The sequence below is a fragment of the Empidonax traillii genome, unplaced genomic scaffold (genome assembly GCF_003031625.1).
Source record: "Empidonax traillii isolate 1590-97213 ecotype Southwest subspecies unplaced genomic scaffold, ASM303162v1 scaffold1866:size54136, whole genome shotgun sequence".
In the NCBI taxonomy this organism is placed as follows: Eukaryota; Metazoa; Chordata; class Aves; order Passeriformes; family Tyrannidae; genus Empidonax; species Empidonax traillii.
The window spans coordinates 15,731-34,038 of NW_020957059.1; the positions used below are offsets into that span (position 1 = coordinate 15,731).

General features: G+C 39.2%; 1 protein-coding gene across 1 annotated transcript in view; it reads right to left on the reverse strand.

Annotated features, from left to right (window-relative positions):
- The window catches only part of LOC114071144 (threonylcarbamoyladenosine tRNA methylthiotransferase-like), a gene marked incomplete at its 3' end in the record, with an annotated part of 49,748 nt that overhangs the window by 15,706 nt on the left and 15,734 nt on the right, over window positions 1-18,308 (reverse strand). Inside the window, exon 4 of the mRNA XM_027908848.1 lies at window positions 7,879-7,999. Coding sequence (XP_027764649.1) covers window positions 7,879-7,999 — 121 coding nt within the window. The remainder of the gene's footprint in view (window positions 1-7,878; window positions 8,000-18,308) is intronic.

Sequence of the window (18,308 nt, forward strand, 5' to 3'; positions counted from 1 at the left end):
CTCTCATTCACGCAGACTAGAAAACGTAGCTTGCTGTATGATCCAAAACCACTTCTGTCAGTAAGCATCTGCCCAAGAGGCAGACGGGAAGTCGTCTGCGTGCTAACCTGCAGCCAGGTTCCAGGACGTTAAAGCTGTCTCGTTTTCTGAATCTGTCTTCAAAATAACTAGGAATGTAGCACTAAAGGAAGGAGCTGAAACTGCAGCAAACTACACACCGTAGTTACACAAAGCAAAACCAAGTTTGGTTACCCCCACCCCTATAACCTTTCCGCCGTGCAGCTTAACTTGAAAACTGGGAATTGCGTTAAATTCTGGTGATCTTCCTCTTGGGTTAAGAGAGCCACAGAACTGCGCAGTGTGGGAAGCCACCTAGTGACGGAGGAGCACAAATATGCCTGGAGCTGCCCAAAGTTTTAATGAGATGACGCAGTTGGAGCATGTGATGACTGCTGTTTTTCTCACTGACTTGCAAGCTGCGCGGTGCGCTGGAGTTCAGAGAATTGCACGGGGATTTCTGAGTCTTTTACGAGTCTTACTGAGTCTTCTAAATGAAGTGTGAAATAGCAGATTTTCTCGAAATGGGATGTACACAAGAGCTAAAGGAAATGTATCAAAATGTATAAGGAGAAGATTTTATGCAAATTTCAAACTAATGACGGCACTATATGAAGAAAATGTTCAAATTTGTGAGGCTGGGAGGAAATAACCTAAGGGAGGCAAATGTGCAAAAATGGAAACAATCAAAACAAACTATTTTCTTCTAACTCAATGCAGAAGTCATTCAGCAGACTCAAAAGAGGATGTTTTCATGACCCAGAAAAAAATACTTCTAGAGTTCATGCGTACTTAAACAGCATTTCTCAAAAACCGAGAGCTCAAAAAATAGCATGAGCACAGAAAACTGCACAGCAAGATTTCAAGGCCAGTAATGCTTGTGTACAAACAATGCACCATCACATTTTTTGCCTATGGCAAAGAACTTTACCAACATGTACCTTCTGATTCCACGAGAAAACCTCACAGCACATGAGCTGCATATGATAGGACTACGTAAAGAGCCAAGTAGATGATGTAGATTAGATGTCAGTTTACTTTGACATATCACCAAATAGCATCATTGAAGAAATCCATCATCATAACAACAGCAAAATCAAAAATATGTGTTACAATACAGCTGGCAGTATTAAAATACAGTATGGAGTTGCCATTGTATGTCACTTTGGATAGCAGAATAAAGCCAAAGAAAAAACTATTTATAGGAATAATTCTTAGGTGTCATATGTCAACAAACTTAATGAAGGATTGGCTGAACGTTTCTTGGAATAGCACAAAACTCATGCTGTTCATTAAACACGTTTTTTCTAGACCCATTCAAACCGCATTTAACAAGAGCAATGAAAAACACAATCTCAGAAATGAATACAAGTCTTCAAGTCATACCACAAATGATGTCACAACTGCAGGTATTTGATGTACCAGTCTTTTAAAGACCCTTTGAACTCTAGAAATTTCTTTCCTCTCAAAATTATTCTTGGCAGGGGATCATGCTCTAATCTGTACAGGGAAAGTAAAGGAGCCCAGTTCAGGATTACTTTGTCATTGACAGCATCACATCAGAGAAATTCTGATGCTACAGCTAAGGGGTTTCACAAGTTCTGTACTTGAAATCCAAGGGATAGAACTGAAATTCAAAGAAGTGAGCTCAAGCACTGAATACTCTCAAAATGAGAAAGTAGCATTGTGAAGAGAGTATCGGTGGTAGAAATCATGAAGATGTGTAGAAAGCCGAAAAGAAACTGTCTTAAAGCACAGGAGAAAAAATTAGCTTGTTTCAGGCAAATAGTGAAAAAAATTTATCTTATTATGTATTTTATACAGGTATTTAATAAACTTTTTATGTATAAAAAATCTTTCTTTTTGTGAGGGTTCATCTTGAATTCAAGATCATCTTCCTTTCAGGTTAGCATGGCAGCAGATTTTTTACTCTAGAAGGATCCACAAAACATCTACATCCTATTAACTATTCATAAAAGCAATTCAGTATAACACAGACTTAGTGCAAACATCAGAACTACCATGGGCAACAGCAGAAAAACCGAATACTTCAACAGCTTCCACCTTCCATGCAGCAGAAGGGAATTTATCACACTAAACTCCGGATAGTCCAAAAAAGTTGACCAAACCTAATACTACTGTGGAATGAGGAGGACCACGGCCACCTCCATCACTGTAGACAAGGGGTAATTCCTCTGCCATCAGCTGCTGATTTCAGTAAACAATTAACAGTGAGTTGCACCACAAGCTGGGTTTCTTGGCACTGAAGGAAGCACCCCCCAAAATCAGCTGCTTTGATGTTTGGGAGAAGACAGAAATCAAGCTACTCAAGACAGAGGAAACAGCCCTTTCCTGACCCAATCCATCCACTTTCTTTTCTGCTTTCTTAAATTACCTTTCCACATAAGCTGCTCAAGGAAACTACCCAGCAAAATGCAATACTTTCCTACGTAGGTGAGCAGGCACATTCTCAGCAATGGGGACACAGAAACAAGACAGACACGGAGAGAACAGATGACTATGAGCACTACAGCTGGCAAGATCAGAAGGTGAGCCACACTGATATATCCATCTCTTTATGACACTTTTTCCCAACGTTTTCAGTGAAATTGTGACCATCAAGCACCTAGAGATTTTGTGGCACTTCTGGTAGCAGACTGTTACATATAATTTTATATGCCTTCAACAAATGTGAATCAGTAATAACTGAAGAAAGAACAATCTATCAGAGAGTGTCACCAGCATGCTACTTAAATATCTAATTCAGAAATAATGACCTTGGCTGTGAGTTACAGTAAGTTGCAGTGGAAAGAGACCTTAGGCAAAAAAGAAGACTGTTAAAACTTTCTGTTGTAAACAATTGTTTTGCCTTTTCCCTCAGTTCCAGCAGTGTGGTTTCTTCAAGCTTTGGACTACTAGCTTTTCAGATTTTATGATTAAAATTAAAATGCCTAGATACACACAACTATGTCATCTATCATTCTCATTACGTAAAGGATTTTGTGATTTGTGCCAAAGCAGAAGAGATTGATATGTGGTAGATGAGTGGGTGAAATACACACTCTATAACTATAACTATAGTTATATATAACTATATAACTATACTATAACTAAAATCTAAATATATGTATATGCAAATACTGATTAATATATAAAAAACAAAGCAGAGGTTTCCTTTCAAAAACACATACACTATCTTTCTAGACTTTCTACCTTCACTTTTTTCTGAAGGTAATTGGAATAACAGGCTCTAGCACATCATATATGTTTGAGCTAAATAGTTATGCAAAGTGTCCATTTAAATATTATAAGCTAAGGTAGGGCCAAAGTAATTGTATAACTTCATATTTCCTGAGGAGCTCATCTAAGCATTTATCTTGAACTAAAGTAAAAGTAAATACAACATGTGGTAATGTAATATGTAATTATATACTAATTATATTATTATAATAATCAGAAAAAATACTATTTTGCCTCTCCAAGCAAAATACTGAATGTAAATCAAAACATTTTGATCTTTTATTCTAAAAAATTCAAATCTTCTTTCAACTACAGTGTCACTGACCTTGAAAAGTAAAACATTAAAATACAGAAAATCTCTACGTCATTAATGAACAAACTAAATAAATTGGAGATATGGAATTCAACCTTGTAAGTATTCAGTTAGAGATGTTTGTCAAGTAGGAAAAGATTTATAATTCAGAGCATTCATTCAAAATGGGGACAGCAGTATTTTACAAGATGGAAATGATGAAAACATTGTGTCATAGCCGGATATACAAAAATATATAAACAATTGGCAAAAAACCAAGCCTATCACTGTCAAAGAGCAGGTGATTTTTCACATACTAGAAAGATTTTAATTTTCCATCACTCTCTATATTTTTATCTAGAGATAACATTGTACTAAGGAACAGATTTGAGTTCACAAGAGTAAACACAGAAAGCCAAAAAAATCGCAGTTCTTCTGCTGAACTGATGAGATTATTACTGAAATATCCCACTAATTCCAGCAGAGAAAAGCACTGGCTTCACAAGTTGTCAAACTTAAGCCGCAACATCCTTTTTCTGAGAAATCAAAGATATTGTGGTATGGTTTTAAGATGGTGACTCCAGAAAACTCATCCCTGCTACAAAGGAGTCAGAGGGGATGAGATCTCACAAAGCATTTTCAAAGGTCCTACAGCCGTAGATGATGTTTGTTGAATGCCACAGAAAGGTGGAAATCTAGGTCAAACTGTTCAATTAGCCAAAAAACTGCACAGGTAACACAAGAGCTCAGGGATAAGGCCTCTTTTTATGGACTTAACAAACTTGTTACTGTAATTAGGAAAAAATCTAGTGCATCCTCGTTGATCCCGATACTACTTTGCTAAATATTAATTTTATATCACTCTTCAGACTGGCTAGACTGTATTCTGTTAACCAAAATTAACAGTAGAAAAAACTATCCATTACTTTAAAAAAAAAAAAAAAAGCCTAACACTGAACAAGACCCAGGTCTCTCCAAGGAAAGAGCAACATCGTTTTAGGGACAAACAAGCGAAAACTCTAAGCTGGCTCACAACAGACAGAAGTAGCACTTAATCTTCACAGATATTCCACAGCTAGTGGGTTTTCATTTTGGTTTACTTTGTTTTTATTACAGACTGTGCATACTGTTGTGGAGACACAACATGTTTGTCAATAGGACGGTCTTGATTGATGCAAAGGAACAGCTGAGGAAGCTCTGAGAAGGCTCAGGAACAGCAAAAGTCTAGGGAAAACAAATATGAAGGGATGTGTGCATATGTAGGCCTGCATTTGTGCATGGATAAGTATGGAAAAAGTTCACAGTTATAGAAGCCTTCAAGACAGGACTTTTTTTCCTCCACATCTGAGAGAAGAAGGAGTCAATAACAAGAAGTCTCACATCAATTACCAAATTTGACACCACCTTGAGTTAAGTAACAAATTTTATTCTACAGTGTTGCACTTCAACTGCACTCACGCTCTCAGGCACAGCTGTATGAGAATGAGACATGTCTTAACAATCAGCATTTTTGGAGACTGAAAATAAAGAATTCTCAAAAGACTAGTTCCACCTGGCAGATGTCCTTGTATATAAAGGTATTCCTACTACTGGAGAGGGAAAGGGGTTAGCGTGAGCCCTCAAAGTCTCCAGCGCTTTGGGGGATAAGGGATATACACGCTCCAACAAGCTTTTTCTTCCCCTGCAGAATTACAGAAGAGGACAGGAGTTCATCAAGACCCCATGTGGAAACAGCAATACACCACCATATCTCACAGTGCTGACCTGACCAGCCTCAGCTGCTGTATCCAGGAGCCTGCTCTGTGCCAGGAGCCCCAGCTAAGCTAAGGTCTATGTTCCCTGTCCTGGCTCGAGCTTCATTACCATGCCAGCTTCCAGCCCTGCGCTCATCTCCAGGATGGACCTCAGACCTGCGTAGGCTGTACCTTTCTCCTGAGTCCTGTCTCCAGCTCATATCCTTTTGATCCTGACAGGAGCCCCTGGACAGAGCCAGGCCCTGGGTGATAATTCATCCCCCAGGCACACGGTGTGACTCTCAGGGATGTCCTGTGCAGGGCTAAGAGTTGGACTTGATGACCCTTGTGGGTCCGTTCCAACTCAGCATATTCTGTGATTTGCCACGTCTGGCACTGCTGGTGGGTCCTACTACCAGCCCCCAGCTTTGCCCACACTGCTCAGGCCCCACACCACCAGGTGTCCTGCCTGTGCTGGTGGCATCCTCAGGTCCCTTCTCGTCCTCCCTCACGGAGAAACCCTGCTCGTGCTGCTCCCAGATGCTGTCACTCAACAGCATAACATAAACACATTTCAAAAGAGGAAATCACTATTTTTAACGAAGTATTTCTTACTAATTTAAGACCTGCTAGTCTGATCCAAACTCACCTCAGTAAAGAGGACTCTCATCTCTCAATAGAGAGCACTGTACCAAAAACTAGTCTTCAAAGTTTTCTCCAGTCTCTACACAGAGAAAACAACTCAACTCCAACACGGTATTGGTACTGAAAGTCGCCATGGTCAGACTAGGAATGCAAATCTGATAAAAGTAACACAGTAAAATCACAGTGAGTAATATGTACTGTGCCTTGTTTTTCATTGACTGCATTTTTGTATTTTCAGAAACCGTGAGTGCTGCTGCCTTAAAAGCTATGCTTTAACTTTCAAACCCAGAATAGTAACCAAAAAAAGTCACATACAGGACACAGGTGGAGAGGTTGGGAAGAGGAAGGGGGAAGAGAAAGACAGGAAAACACAATAACTTGTATTTCAGGAGAGACAGGAGAGCAGGCAATATAACATAGATTGAGATAATAGTTAATTTAGGTGTCTTATACACCTGACTTGTTTGTTTCAGGGTTTCAGAATGCTTTGGTCTTATCAAGTCATCATCAGCCACCTCTGTCTAATACCCCACAGTACCCTTATTGTATTAACCTCTCTAATTAGGGTAGCAATAACCTGGTATCAGAAATAGCAATACATTTTGCCATCTTAAATTCACTGCTACGAGTCAAAAGACATATGAACAAGACCACAGCTCAATTAGCTTACCACCTTGACAACATTTACAACTAGGAAGGTATTATAACACTAGATTGTGATAAATATTAGTGGAAAAGGAAAATTTATAACATCTGAAACTCAGATACAGCCAAATGTAAAAGAATGCTTTGCTCACTTTAATCACAAAAAGCATTTTCGTGGGCAGAAACAAGATGTCAACAGGAAAGACAATAAGGGAAAGAATTTGAATCACTTAAAGTAACTGCACCAGAAAAGCTCATATGCAGTTTAAAAAGGTATTATAACTCAGCAATATGACAAAACGTCACCCTTCTTTACCAGAAGTCAGAGGAAGAAAAAGTAACCACACTATAAGCCATGAACTGGTATTCTGACCTAAATAGCACACTATGTTTCACAGCAAATTATGAAGGCCACATTACTTAAAACCAAGGAAGTAAGAAAGAAGATAGTAGCAAAACTCTTTTACAAAGTGTTTATGAATGTGCTAGTCTAAACTCAAAGTGAGCTAAGATCCATCCCCTTTATTTTCTCTAAGCAGAAAGTTCACACCCACTTGGAATGCCTCGAACAATGCATTTTAAATCATACCATCAGGGAAATTTCTACGAAACTTGGAGAAGACACGAAAATCAGAAGAGGACTTGTGTGGGATTTCTTTTGTTCTTGCTGTTTTGTTCCTTTTCTTTTTAGTAAACTGACAAAACGGGACGTTACCAAGTAGAGTTGAGAAAAGGAAAGCATCAAGGTAAGGGAGATTGAAATAGAATTCCTCAAAGTAGGAGTATGGAACAAAAGCCTGTAGTCTTATGGGGAAATGGCTGATTGATAGGAGAGAGTAGATTGTTCAAACGAAGAAAAGAGTAAATATATACAGCATATCTTCTTATCTTTAAGCGTATTAGAGGGGCAAGACAGAAGTAACTCTATCTAATTTAGCAATCAGTACATCTGGCCTGACAATCAAGTCAGACAGATCTTAATGACATTTACAGATCTTAATGAGCTACTAATAATATTCCCAAACTACCATCTTAGAAATCAAAAGAACACAGGAAAAATACCCTCTACATACCCTTTTCTTCTCATACCCAAATAAGCAGGGATTCATTTTCCAGAAAGAACATAATTTACCATCTTTCACTATTCAGAAGTGGTTATCCTGCCTCCTTCTGTGTAGCTTAGGAGTAATACACTAAATCTGCAGAAAGAGACAAATGGAATTTCTCAGCAGTACTGGATGTTTTATAAGTTCTGAAGATTCTTACCCTGTATTGATGGAAATTATTTCTATCAGTGGATTCTTCCTAATCTTTGGCAAATCCAGTCGTGCTCCCCCCAAACGTTTTCCATTATCCTTTTTCTGACCCAGCAGTCTCACAGAATGACCTTCAAATGAAGCAAAAACATTCAGTCAATACAAAGAACAAGTCCCAGCATATTTGTTTTGATTTGCTCTTCTTTAGAAGTAGTGTTTATACTTCAAAGATTGAAAATGAGAACGAGATGTAATAATCCATTTCCACCAACTGGAGCATTTAAAGAGAGACACTGACAGGTAAAATACATGATCTTAAAATGAACAAATTATTTCATCCAATTATCTTTTCACACTTCTATTTTCTGTTTTATCTGATTAAAATGATCTAAGCAATTTCATTTTCAGATTCTCTAGCAAATATCAACATAGCAGTAATATCTAAATGAGTCGCATAGCAGGATTAAAATATTTTTCCCCAAAATTTCATTCAAACCTAAATTAGTAGGTAATAAGCAACTAAATACTTTTTTAGCTTGTAACATGGAGAACCAACACATTTTAAAGGTATCTCCCTGTGTAAGTCTGAGGGAAAGTGCTATGAAGCATATCCTGACAACATGTCCATGGCTAAGCTGATTACCAAGATTTGAGCAAATTCCTCCCACACCAACACAACTGCAGGTCAGAAAACTTCCCCTAAAACAGGAGCGGGGTGAGAGGAATGCGTGCAACTATGAAGTACAAGCTGAGCTATGTCCAGCACAGCAAAGTCTGTAACCAAATCAACTAAAAACCGTGTTCAACCAAAGTTCCTAAAGTACGTTACCACCAGCTATTTATTAAATTAACCCCTTCATCAGCCAAAGCCTTTCTTCACTGCCTGTTGTGAGGAGTCAAAAATTAATTTTTTAATAATGTTGCATTCACACTCTGAATTTATTTCTGTGACATGGCAATGACATGACATCTTGGAAAAAAACTACTTGTAGTATACCTAAGTCTTTCTCAGGTTTTTTTAAGATACATAAAAAATCTCAATCAAAAACATGACCTAATGAAGAAATGAGCAGGATTGACCTGACAGCATAATGGTTAATACCAATGGGAGACATAATGGTTAATACTGACAGGACACATCATAATGTCAACTCGAAATAAAAGGCATTACTTCTGCAGCTGCATTTGACAAAAAATTCATTATATTCTTCTGTGAATTTAGTAATATGGTGTTTCTGCTATTAACATTCGCTAAATTATTCACTTCTACCTTTTCCTGACAACAATAGCAACATCTTTGTCTCACAATACATTCAGTTATTTCCTGTCTAATGCTTCACTGAGGAATTGCAAGCATGGCACCATTTTATTTACTTGAGTAACAAAAGTGACTGTATTATGTAAAATGTAAGAATTAAACTAGATGCAGAGAATATTTCTTTTCGTATTTCTTAATATATTGGGGTTTTTTTTATATAAACCAGTTTACTGATTTTTAAAATATTCAACTGTATTACTATGTTAAAACTGTATTTGGATTTATGGTTGGAAATACAGTGGAACTATTCACAGTAGTCTTAAAACAATCGGGCTTAATAATAAGTTACCCAAAATTTAAAATTCATACACTTAGAACTGGGGTCAAACCACCATTCTTAAGTTTAAAAAACCAAAACAAAACCAACAAACCACAAAACTAACCTGCCACCCACCACCCCCCCCCCCCAACAAGTAACGTCTCAGAGCACAGAATCAGTGAGGCTTCATATCCTTGGAACACACACCCTCACAGCAAACACTCATGTGAGTTACTGCTCTCTAATAGGAATTCATGCTAATTCTGGGAGCATTCATTAATCAAACAGGCAAACTTTTTCATGGAACTTCTGAAAAAGGAGTGTCCCTTAGCCTACAAACCTGTCATAAGCCAGAATGAAATTTGTCGAAGGACTAAAAACTTGTAAGGAAGGAGGGAAATGGAAATAACAGCAAACGTGTGCAGGAGGCAGAAGTTTATAATCCATCTCTTCTTAGGTAAACAGGTGAAAAAACCCAAAGACAGGCCACTACTGTAGCCTAAAAAATCTTCTTCAAAAGCACTACTTCTATCTTCTTACAGATCTTTGCCTTTCAGATGCTAAGCAACTTACCATATACATTAGGAAGGGAAAAAAACCCAAACAAACAACAAAACAACTAAAAAACCTCAGGACATTCTACACAGCAAACACAGTGCATAGGGAGTGTAAGACCTAGCCTCTCCTACCTTCAGAAACTTCCTTTATTCAGGAAAGAAATCCCAGCTCTGTGACCTTCTCCAATATGATTCAGTGAACATCAACATCCACCCCAACCCCACTCCTGAGCTCACAAAATCTGCGGTCTGGCACTCCAATACGGCAGCTTACTCTCACATGAAATACATTGCCCATATTCCTACTTTTCAATACCAGAATGGCACTGAAGTTCAAGTTAATATGAGGCTTGCAAGACCTGTGTGGAACTCGGGAACAACAATGTCCCTGCACTTTTCAGTCCTGACACCAGAGGCTTAAAAAAAAGCAGTACTGGGAGATGACTTTCAGCACAGTTTAAGGCTTCCAAAAAGCAAGCAGCACATGCACATCCAACTACTTCCTTGCAGGCACACTCAATTTTTTAATTTCTTTTTTTTTAAGAAAAAACCCCACTCAGTTACAGTATTTGTGACCTTAAATCCTTTTTCCCCAACTCCATACAAGGACTATTTTGTTTCATTTTAAGTAATCACTAAAGCATCTGTTTACAGAATTGCTGCTATTAATAAAACACAACTTGATAAACACTGAATCATACTTTTTCACATGCTGCAGATCTTTTTTTTTCCTCCTACTTATTTCAAGAAAACTTAAAATAAGTATTTTGTTGTCTTCAATAAGGAAATGGCTAACTAACATGTTTTCATATTGTCTAACCAGCACTACTAAGTCCACACTAACACCAAGTGTAACAGAAAAAGCAGTAATTCTACATCTCATTTATGACATCTCAAAGCTTAGAATGGGACAAAACACTGCAATTAAGCTTTACTTTCAAAGCATTTTATCTGATTAAGTTACCTTCTCTCTGGCATTACAGGTCGGATAACTTACCTAAGCAAAACAGGTGTCCCAAACCTAAAAGAGTCTTTCTTTTTATGTTTGTTTTGTTTCTTTCCTTTTTCTTTCTTGTTGGAAAGAAACATTTTTGAAATCTGAGTTAATCACAAGTCTATCATCACAACCATGAGTGCTCCATCTCAGATATCAAACAAACAACACTCCTTTTTCGATGGCTCACTGGATGATGCAAACTTTAAACACAGCTTAATGACAAAGAGATCTAGTAAGGTTAGATATGAGAGCCTAGGCAAATAAATCTCTTCTGCCATAAAAATAATTTTTCTACTTCCACATAATCTAACTGCAGACAAGATTCCACTAAGGAAAAAAGAAAAAAAAATAAACAAAAACAAAACAGAAAACTCCCACAAACAAACAAAAACACAAACAAGAAACGGCAAACAACAAACAAAAAATGTTTTAGGTCATGATTCAGAGCAATTTTTCACTAATTAGTAGATAATTATTACAGACTACTACACAACAGTACTAACCAAGTCCATCAAGGACAGTTACAGAGCAGAATCACTCACAGCAAGTGTAAATGAAATCAAGCTAGAAACAATTATAAATAAATCGGAGCCTTCTAGTTTTCCGAACTGTTTAAAATTAAACTCAGAAGTCAGTAGATGTAATTCACATCACTTGGCACGGTCTGGAAAAAGGATGAGGTTGGAATGAATTAATCAGGATATTAAATCCTATTGTTAGTCTGAAAGAGAGTATTCAAAGGTGTGTAGCTTGATAGATCAGTGCGCAGAATGAAAATATTTTCAAGGGTTTTTTTTCTTACTTGCTAAAAAGGACATCAAAAAGTTAACACAGTATTAATGGCATGTACATATGCCTTTCATCATGGATGTATGTGCTTCAGGACTGTGATGGAGAATGTCCAATCTTGAAATACAAATATATGAAGGGAACAGGTAACGGAATTTCTCTGCCGTAAGATCGTAACGTTAAAGGTCCTGTGACCCTCAGCCTACCATCAGACCCATCACCTAGAACCACAGCAGCATGAAATTAGAGCAAACAGATTCAAATTGGACCGGTATTTTCCTAGTTTATTACAAGAATTAGTGGCCTGGATTATCTATCCTTAGTTAACTGACTATCAGTGTTGTATCAGATATTGATATTATCAGCTTCACTCTGTCCATAGGCTGGCACCCCTCAGTTGCTGCTGGGAAATAATATCTGGTTGGACAGTGGAGGAGGGCACCCACTGAGGATCCCTCCCCACCCCTGCACACCCTGCTGGAGCTACAAGTGTGCCTCAAACACAACTCCCAGCCAGACACAGAGCTCTCTTAGCTGTTAGCTTCAAAGTTCTGTGCAGATATCTCAAGCAGCTCAAAAACACGAGTTTAAAGAAAATCCTCAAAGATGCAGGAAACCCCAGCCTTGGCAGCAAAAATTCCTATTGTTTTCTGCTTGTTCTGTAACCCATTCTTTCCTTTTCCCAGTTACATCATTATGCTTAGAGGTCATTCACCATTTCCTGAAAGACACTTTTTTTCCTCACCACACGGCTGCCAATGCCCTGTTCTATACTTCCCTGATGTCTCTCACCAACCTGTCTGATCTTCTCCAGAATCTTCAGGGAAAAGCATTAAGCACAATTTCATGTACCCTTGCACACGTTTCCTTCCACCATTATTTGCCTCTTAATGAATAGAGAGTTTCCTTTCCTCAAGGCTAGCACTGCTAAAAATGGCACATGGGAGCAGTGTAGCTAAGGAAAGTAAAGCCACGTGAAGGGAACACAAAGTAGTAAATTTCTTCAAAGAAAAACAAAGGGCAGAAGGGTAAAGAAGATGCTAAAGCAGTGATAAAAACTGAAAGGAGCATCAAGGAAATATAAAAGGTGAAAAGGATTAGAGAACTTTGGTGAAAGTAACAAAAAACAGTCAAAGAGAGTCGAGAAGATCAAAATAAAAATATGTGTAAAGGCAGAAGAGGCAAATCAGGAGCTATTACAAAACTTGAATACTGGATTTATTTCCAGAGTTATGCTTTTCTAGCTCTGTAACTAGTGGGTAAAACCAACCTTCTAAACAATTAGTTTGGATCTTCTGGCAGGACTAACAGAAAAAAATACCGTCTGAAATAAAAGGATGCAACACAAATTGCTTAACACACTCTACAGCTAAGCCAAGCTGTTATTCATATTTGAGCCCAAAACTCTTTAATATGGAGATGCTTTAAACCCAGACTTGGTGAGCTTGTAGAGAACAGGCAGGCTTAGAGCCCACGCCCTGGTCTGTCTCTGATGGAAGAAGCCCACGTGTAGCAAAGGCAGACCATAAGCTCTTCTCCCATCTTTTCTCCCTGCCCTGCAGCACAAACAAGCTGTCCCACAGCAGACATGACTGATTTCAAAGGAATTCCCCAACTCCCCAGAGCAATCACAAGCTGCCAGACACACACAAGTGCAAAAACAAGGACACTAATTTGTTTAGGACTTTGCTGTGTGGATGCTCCCACTCAAACCAACCCCAGCTGGCCAGAAGCACGTTGGCATCCCTGAGTGTCACTGGTGGGATTTCCTGGCTCAAGTATAGGAAGCAAAGAAAAACCAAACCTAACTGCAAGGTACATGGCCTGCTCCTGGCCAAGCAACTAATATAAATTATTCCTCTTCTAGATCAGTGAAGATGGGAATATACTGTGACAGTCAGACTCCTTCAACTGGTGCAGGAAGGGACTGGGTCCACTACGAGACAAGGAATAATTCAGACTAATGCTGTCAGAATTACTGATCTTTCCCCAAGTGGCACATCACCATGCCTTGGGCCAGGCAACCAGTCCCATCAGAATGCCAGTAGAGGGTGGTATGTTTGATCCAGTCTCTGCAATTCAAAATTTTTTCATAAAAACATTGCCTTCCACCCTCTATCAACTTAAAAAGCTTCACAACGACGTGCAGGTATTTCCAAGCATACAGCACGTATGTTACTAGCTTGAAATGCTGACAACTACTAAGCACTGCACTTGGAATTAGCATCCAATGATAATATTGTTTCAGAAGACTCCAGAATGTGAATGTCACACAGGTGACAACAGGAGCTTTTTAGAATTCATTGTATGTAATTTCAGAAACAAGATATTCAGAAGAAAAGCTCTGCAGGTGGCCCAGATTGCTAAAATTCATACATCACTTTCTCTCCATTAAACATGCAATACCTCTTTATTCTTGGTATGTCTTCAATGTATGATTCAACCAGAACAATATCTGTAAGCATTAAAGCCCTACTGTACAAGTAAAACAGAAAAAGAGAAAACTATTAATGAGGAATTACTGTCCATACAAAAATGTCACCAAGTTAAATGAAGAATATAAGCATTCAAGAACATTTTTGACACATCCACAGTACTTTCCTCTCTGAAGGCAAAAACACTTGAAATGCCCTATTAAGACACTACTCCTTTTTTTCAGGATTCAGTAGCTTCACCCTACTTATTTTGAGATCATAGCATGTTATTGTCTTTCTGAAAGAGTGACTGAACGATGCATCTCCTCTGAACTCAAAATGCCGGCTACCATTCCACAGCTCAGAAGGACAATACTAAGGAATTGACTACAGGAAGAGTTCCCCTGACCCTCTGTCCTCACCTCTCTGTGAAGAAATGCATTTGATTACGATCAAAGATTCTGCTCAAAACCTCAGGAGATCCTGAAGAGAAACTTCCAAGGGAAAAGACATTTTGAATCAGATGAAACAGGCAGCGTTCTGAGGAAAGGTAACGCTGAAAGGAGGATTGTTAGAGCCTGCTGCAGCAGCTCAAGTAACCTGCCTAATGTTTTGGGGTGTGCAGGTTGAACAGAACAAATTTAGCTGTAGAGCTGAACTTCACTGAGTTGAACTTAGCACTGTATGCAAAAGCAAGCTTTTATTAAATTCCACTAGTTTGAACAAGGTACTCTTTACATTTATGAGCCAAAAGGACTCTCTAACAGAGCTAAACCTATCTGAGTCTAACCAATGTGAACAGGACAGAAAAACAGGGATGCTGTAAGATGGCCATTCATTGAAAGCATGGAAAAGAGCACATACAGGTCTGTAAGAATAGGCATCTTTTCTGTGCACATCACAGGCTCACCTAACAATGAGCAATCACAATTTTGCTACTGAGATTTTCAGCCTGTTCCCCCCCAACTGCTTGTTTCCTTCTTCTGTGGCACTATTTATCTCCCATTCAGTTTTTGTGAACTACTTACAAAATAAAGTCACAACAATGACCATCATAACAGAGGTAGTCAGCTCTATCAGTTTTATAAGCTAAATCAATGAAATCATTACACTGAGGAAAGTAATTACAAAACCTAGCTAAACCCCTGGATCATCTCACACACCTAATAGTCCCTGCATGCCCAAAAGCATTTGAACAGGCACAGCAAAAACAGCAATAAACTGTGTTGTAAGAACAGAATCCAACTGATAGCAACAGAAATCTCTTGCCCCAGCAGGTAAGATTTTAATGTTGAGCCACACAATTACCGCTGTTCTATAAAAGCAATTAAAATCTGTCTTTGCAGAAGCAGTTTGTCCACAACTACTGTATATTCCTCATCATGCTCTACTGTTTTTTTTTTTTTTTTTTAAATTACAGTCTACAAAGCTAAACTCCCAGAACCGATACTGGTACGGATAATGGTATTACTATTTTGAATTAATTTCTTCAGTACGTTGCATTATTAGTAAGCAGTCAGAAAGGGCAACTGAAATGCAAGCTAGTGCTCTTGCTGAAGCATCTGGCTGCACAAAAACACTCTTCCTTAAAAGCCATACAGTGGAACACCTTCCAGACAGGTCCTTCATAAGCCAGTGCTTGTTGTGACAGTAGTTCTTAAATGACAGAAGGAAAAAAAATGCTACTCATTTCAGTAGTGACAATCTTTCTACTCGCAACGCTATTTCCTTAAATGACAACAGAAATTTATAATTATTTTTGTTAAGCAGCAATAACTCCAAAATTTCCAATCCAGGGGCACAGAAAAGGGGTAGGGGGTGACACACCACATGATGCTGTTAACTTCAGTGATTAATGTGTATACATGGGTGATGTTAAATCTTTTAACCACAGTCACGTCACCAAGTTACTGACACTGTAGCTCTCTACATTGCCCACTGAAAACCTCATTTTTTCAACCCCTCCACTTTTTTTAGTCTGTCAAACACAGACAGCTCCTGGCACAAGTTCACAGAACCACAAAATGTTAAGGGGCTGGAACGGACCTTAAGGATCATCAAGTCCCAAACCCCCTGCTGTGGGCAGGGGCATGTCCAACTAGACCAGGCTACTCATGGCCTTACCAACCTGCTCTTGAACACAGTTTTTCTGGTTAGTACCTTTACTTTTCCACCACCTCAGTTTAAAAGGCAATTCTGCCTCCTAGAAGTAGCGTTTCGGGTGTGGATGGGGCCGCAGGAGCCTCTGTGAGGAGAGGCCAGGGCTGCCAAGCACCAGCCACAGCTGGATCCAGCTGGCTGCCAGAGCCCTGCCTCAGGGCACAGCCAAGCCCCAAAGCCTTCAGAGGCGTAAGAAAGGGGAAAACTCTGCCTGGCAGCAAATAAAAAAAGCGTGAGGGACAGCCCTGTGAGCACCAAGGTGAGTAAAGGAGGACTCGGCGCCCCAGGCACCCCATCAGGTTCCCCTGCGGCCACTGGAGAACACCACAGTGAAGCAGATCCTCCCCCTGCAGCCTTTGGAAGAGCCTGTGGAAAGCACATGCTGGAGCAGGGTTTCTGGCAGTAAGTGCACCTGGCCTGAGGGGGACCCACACCGGAGCAGCCTGTTCCTGAAAGACTGCATCCCGTGCAGAGGATCCACACTGGGCAGTTCTTGGATGAGCACATGGGAATGCCCCAGGCTGGAGCAAGGGAACAGTGTGGGGAGGCAGAAGCAGCTGAGAGAAGTTGTTAAGGGCTGACCACAGCCCCCATTCCCTGGTCCTCTGCATATAGAGGATTCTGGGATGAGAGAGTGAAGCTGAGCCTGGGAAGAAGAAGGGTGGGGGGAAGGTAGCTCTAGTTTTTTTATTTGTTTCTCACCACCCTACTCTATTTTTAATTGGCAATAAATTAAATTAATTTCCCCCAAGTCAAGTCTGTTTTCCCCGTGATGGTAACTGGCAAGTGATCTTCCTGTCCTTATCATGACCCAAAACTTAGCCCATCTTATTTTCTCCCCTGCCCTGTCAAGAAGAGGGAGCAAGAGAGTGGCTGGGTGGGGCTCTGGAAGCCAGCCAAGGTCCCACCAGACAGTGAAATAAATAAAACAATCCATCCCAAATTGTCTCCCCCTTTCTATCTCCTTTCAAATGAGACAGAAACAGAGACTCAATGAGGCCACTACCCTCCCTCTTACCCTGCTCAAGCTGCACTTTGGCACAAACAGTCAGTTTCCTGACTGGGAGCCAAATGATACTTTTCCTCAAATAGGAACTCCCAACTCCTCCAATTTTTATTCTTCATTTGGCCTGTCATCAGCCTAAGTCAATGCTACTCTTCCCACAATTACAGAAATTGAAAAGAGACTATCTGCTATAACCAGATTATAGTGAAATCAAAAACCATATACAAATATTTATTATGCTGGCATTCATATACATACATATATATACACACATTCACTAAGGTACATAATACAGTATAAATCCTACACATTAGCTTATATGTAATATAGGTACCATTTATCTGCTCATTCTCATACAGATAGACACTGCAACTATCAGCAATCCATAATTACTAACCACATGAAGACAATTTAACAGTTTAGTAAATACTGGTTAATGTTTAAACTGGGAATGGATGTCACCAGACAGGTCAACGTGACTGAAATCAAGAAAGGTTATGTTAAGTATAAAAGGCTCGACCCTGAAGTAATTTCCTTTGGTTGTTTTTTATAATCAGGTCTAATGACCCATTGTAAAACTCTGTTTTACAGACACAATATGGACTAAACTTAATTCAACCTGCGTCCTTCATCTCCCTAAGGCCTAAGCTAAAAGGAGACTGTACACAAATACTCTGGTTCCATGCCTCCCACCCCCACAAAGCTTTAATAACATGGGATTTGAGAGCATGTCTAGAAAGGAAAGGGGAAGACCCATATCTCTAAAGACCTAAATTCAAAGCCAAGAAAACAGGAATTTCTGCATTAAGCAGCTAACATTTCTTCTTTAAAATACCGAACAAATATATTATCTTGCCTACTGTAAACTGTTTATAGCCAAGTTTGTACACACACACAGAGTGGTTTCTCTTTAAAGGCAGCTTTTAGAGTGGTTCATAAA